Raw genomic sequence first — 3,690 nt, 5'->3', positions numbered from 1 at the left:
CAGTACCCTTGGAGAGAGAAGGGGCATGTCGCACCCAGTCTCTAATCGGTACCTCTGGTCTGCGTGATGTTTGCACAGCTGCTTACAGAAAAACCTTCACCACACAGTACAGGAAACTATTTTAGTCAAACGCTTTCTTGATATTTAACTGCCCGTGTGTTGTTAACAGCTCTGTTATCTAGCGGCGTGGTAACTCCACCTGACTCTGTTCAGGAGCCATCGGCACATCTGCAAGCATGAAATCATGTGCTTGAAGATTGATGCTAAATATCAAATTCAAGAAATTGCTAGGGATAAAGTCTGAATCAAATGGGACCTCTCTGAAGAAAAAAGTACTACCCTGGTGTAACGTACTGGTCAAAATCTGGAGTACAGTAACCGGATTCATGTGTTAACAGTCACCCTACGCCTTCACCTTGGGCATTCTCCCCCCTCTTCCCTGGCACCTCCACGCTAATTCACCTCAGCAAACTGACCTCTGCGACTGCCCTCTCTCCCCCCGAGTCAGCAGCTCCAGATCTACAGCTTGAACAGAGGCCCACGCTCCAGCTTATGTGATGGGAACCACGGGAGAGCTGTGCTTGGAGCAGCCCTCTGCCCTGCACCGTCAGTCCCCCGCGCGCCCCTCTCCCGTGGATATGAACAATCGAACGAAAAAAATCCCCAAATCCCTTATTTTCCCACCCCTTGGCAATGAGGTAGAACTACATTATTATCTCCTGGCTTAGGGCTTATTTTGAGTATTTTTTCAGTGTTTCTAAAACTTAATGCTAAATCCTTCCAGTAGTTCTTCTCTTCCTAAAATGATCCCGCAACTCCTGAGCGTAGCTCTCCTGTGCTCAGTGCTGCCCCACCTGAAGAGGAAAAAAAAAAAAATTTGCCTGTCATAGAGAAGTTAAATGTTTTTCTGGCAGACAGGTTACACTACTAAATACTAAATTTAGAACTCCTTTCTGTTAGGAACTTGGAAATTAAAAAAAAAAAATAAAATCTACAAATCAGTGCCCTTTCCTATGATTTTGGCAAACTGGAACTCTCTCTCGGTCCATAACGTCCCAATGGGATGGGACTCTCATTAACGCCTCGCCGCTGTGCAGGGGCCTCTCCTGCGCTTGCCTTCAGGACTCTTACAGACAGCACAACTCCAGAAAAGGCGAGAGAAATTAAAAGAGAGTAGCAAAAATACCCTCCTTTTACTTGACGCTCCATCCACGATGGATGCTGGGAGTCTCTGGGAACGCATCTGGTCACTGAATGACTGTGTCCCCTCCGAGCACAGCCCAGCTGACGGTTCCCACAGAAAATGCTTTGAGTATTCCGTACCGGCATTTTCAGCACCAGGAAAGCCAGCCTTGGTCTCTCATGTATCTCTTACAGCGCTATAACCTTTCCACCTCCAGAAAAGTCATTGCCAACTGCCACGAGTCACTTGTAGCAGCGCTGTCTTGTCTTATGCACTGCATGGGCGTTGGCACAAAACACATTCACAGCACAAAAGCACACACTGCTCACGCGAACAGCACTCCTCCAGCACATCCTTCACCTCTACAGCATCTCAGAGCTTGCATCCGAAGGCTTGCGTGCCTCCTAAATTCTTATATCCAACCACAGTACAAGATCACCTTTAAGGGATTTTGTTATGGCACTGCCATTTTTTCAGCCATTCCATTACTTGAGGCTTCAGAGGACTCTGCAGTCCTTTGCAGTACAAACCTTCAGTGTACACAGTCCAAGCTCCAAAATTGGATAATTGATCCAATACACAAAACAACCGGAAAATATTTTAACTAAAGCCTTTTATTCTATACAACTGTGAAACATCATTTACCCTTCTGGCATTGCAGACTCTTCTGTCAATCTTTCCTGAAACTGTGTTTCGGGATGGTTAGAAAGGGAAAAAAAGAAGAAAAATTACAACTTTGGCTGATTTCAAATAAAATTACTGGGAGCAATTCCAATGCGTACAACGGGACAGCAAGACAACCAGAAAAAAAACCCCAAACCCAAACAGCGCCTAGTGGAACAAGCGTAGACCCTTGCTATTAATAAATACAAGTCAGGACAATTTACCAATAAAAGTGACAGTTCTGTTTAAGCATTTAATTCACAAATATCACTAAAAATGTGCGGTTATAGCACAATCGTGTCAAACTGAGCATATACAGAAACTGGGATTGAAAACTGAAACTGACTCTCAAAAGACAGGGAAATAGACACGCTAGCTTAGTTCTAAACCCTATTTTTTGTTTAAGCAGTGAGTTTGTGTAGTTAGGTTAAGAGTGCAGAAGGTAACGATTTGATTATTTTTTAAAAGAAAATACGGTGAAAAATATTTTACTTTTTGTTTGACCAATACAATCCCAGTAATATAATTTATTGGGACTTTCTTTAGGCCTCAACCTACATCTTGATAGCAAGATACAGGAAGGGCAAGAGCATATGTCTCCTGAAGAAACTCGAATAATATACTGCCCTTTGAAGGCACTTGTGCTTCTGCTTCAGACAAGAGTCATTTTTACATAATTTCTTTACGAGGATTTGTAATTTGTTCTGGCTACAAATGGTTTTCTGGGGCAGCCCCACATTTTCTCACGAAAAGTTGAAATGCCTTTACCCCCTCCCCCCAATAAGTTAAACTCTATAAAAGATTACTATGAGTCTATGACAGTCACAGATTTTTAGAAATAACAGTGAAAAGAAGATTCGCATAAATCTATAACAAAAGAACAACTGCATATAAAACTTCGGAAAAGAAGAATAAGTATTTTTATATCATGACTATGAAATCTGCTGAGAAATTTCTAAAGTTTAACATTAAACATATGAAGTTATTTTCAGAATGGTCTGAAGTTTTAACAAAACGTCACATAGTTTTGGAGCACAGTTACCAAAAATTAGACTAGTGTGTCTTTAGAACACCTAGGACACAGTGCAGGAAGTAGTTATATATATTTACGAAAAAGAAAATCTTTAAGTTGCTGCTAAGCATGTTCACTCTATTATGATGCACAGCATCATCTGACTGACTGCTACAATATTTATCTAGTGTTCTTATTCTGCATGTCAACAGCTCTCTAAAGCAACAATTGCGTTGCGGTATTAAAACAATTCTAACATTAACCCTTCATTTGCAATTAAATGGGCCGATTCTTTCAAGTATTGTTGTTTTTCTTTTCCAAATTTCTTTAAGTGGTAGAAATGTTTGAGTAACCCGTGAGAAATCATTGTAGGAACTTTATGAATGGAATGTACTAAAAAATACCTCGTGTGCAGTTCTGAATTATATTGTGAACACAGCGACTAATATGGCCGAACCAATTTCATAACAAGCATGAGCAGATGAGGATATTATGTTCTGGAAAAAGAAAAGCAAAAAAAAAAGGAGGAAGCAAAAGTCTGCACTGGATTATCATCCATTCTCTGTACACCTCACACAACACGAACCACTCAGGGACTTCCCATCTCATTGGCTGAGACTAGGACAGACTTTAGTTTAAGTCATATAGATTTTTTTTCCTCTATATTACAGGTCTATTAGTCACTTCAATTAAATGTATACTTTCTGTCCATACTGAGTCATTAGAAGTCTCATCTACCTTAGGGGTTCAGTGGGCTTCTATAGTACTACACTTGGAACCAGTACAGTATGGTCAAGTACGTAAGTAACCATTTGGGTCCACCACTCCCTTC

At 40.9% G+C, this 3,690-nt stretch overlaps 1 protein-coding gene across 1 annotated transcript in view; it reads right to left on the bottom strand.

Annotated features, from left to right (window-relative positions):
* Positions 1-335: 335 nt before the first annotated feature.
* WDR48 (WD repeat domain 48) overlaps positions 336-3,690 on the bottom strand; it is a 48,191-nt gene continuing 44,836 nt past the window's right edge. Inside the window, exons 20-21 of the mRNA XM_009890475.1 lie at positions 1,198-1,310; positions 336-364 (exon numbers count right to left, since the gene is read on the bottom strand). Coding sequence (XP_009888777.1) covers positions 336-364; positions 1,198-1,310 — 142 coding nt within the window. The remainder of the gene's footprint in view (positions 365-1,197; positions 1,311-3,690) is intronic.

This window comes from Charadrius vociferus, unplaced genomic scaffold, assembly GCF_000708025.1.
Source record: "Charadrius vociferus isolate BGI_N301 unplaced genomic scaffold, ASM70802v2 scaffold608, whole genome shotgun sequence".
Lineage (NCBI taxonomy): Eukaryota > Metazoa > Chordata > Aves > Charadriiformes > Charadriidae > Charadrius > Charadrius vociferus.
The sequence above is the reverse complement of the archived record's forward strand: the minus strand, read 5'-3'. Positions and strand labels throughout refer to the sequence as shown.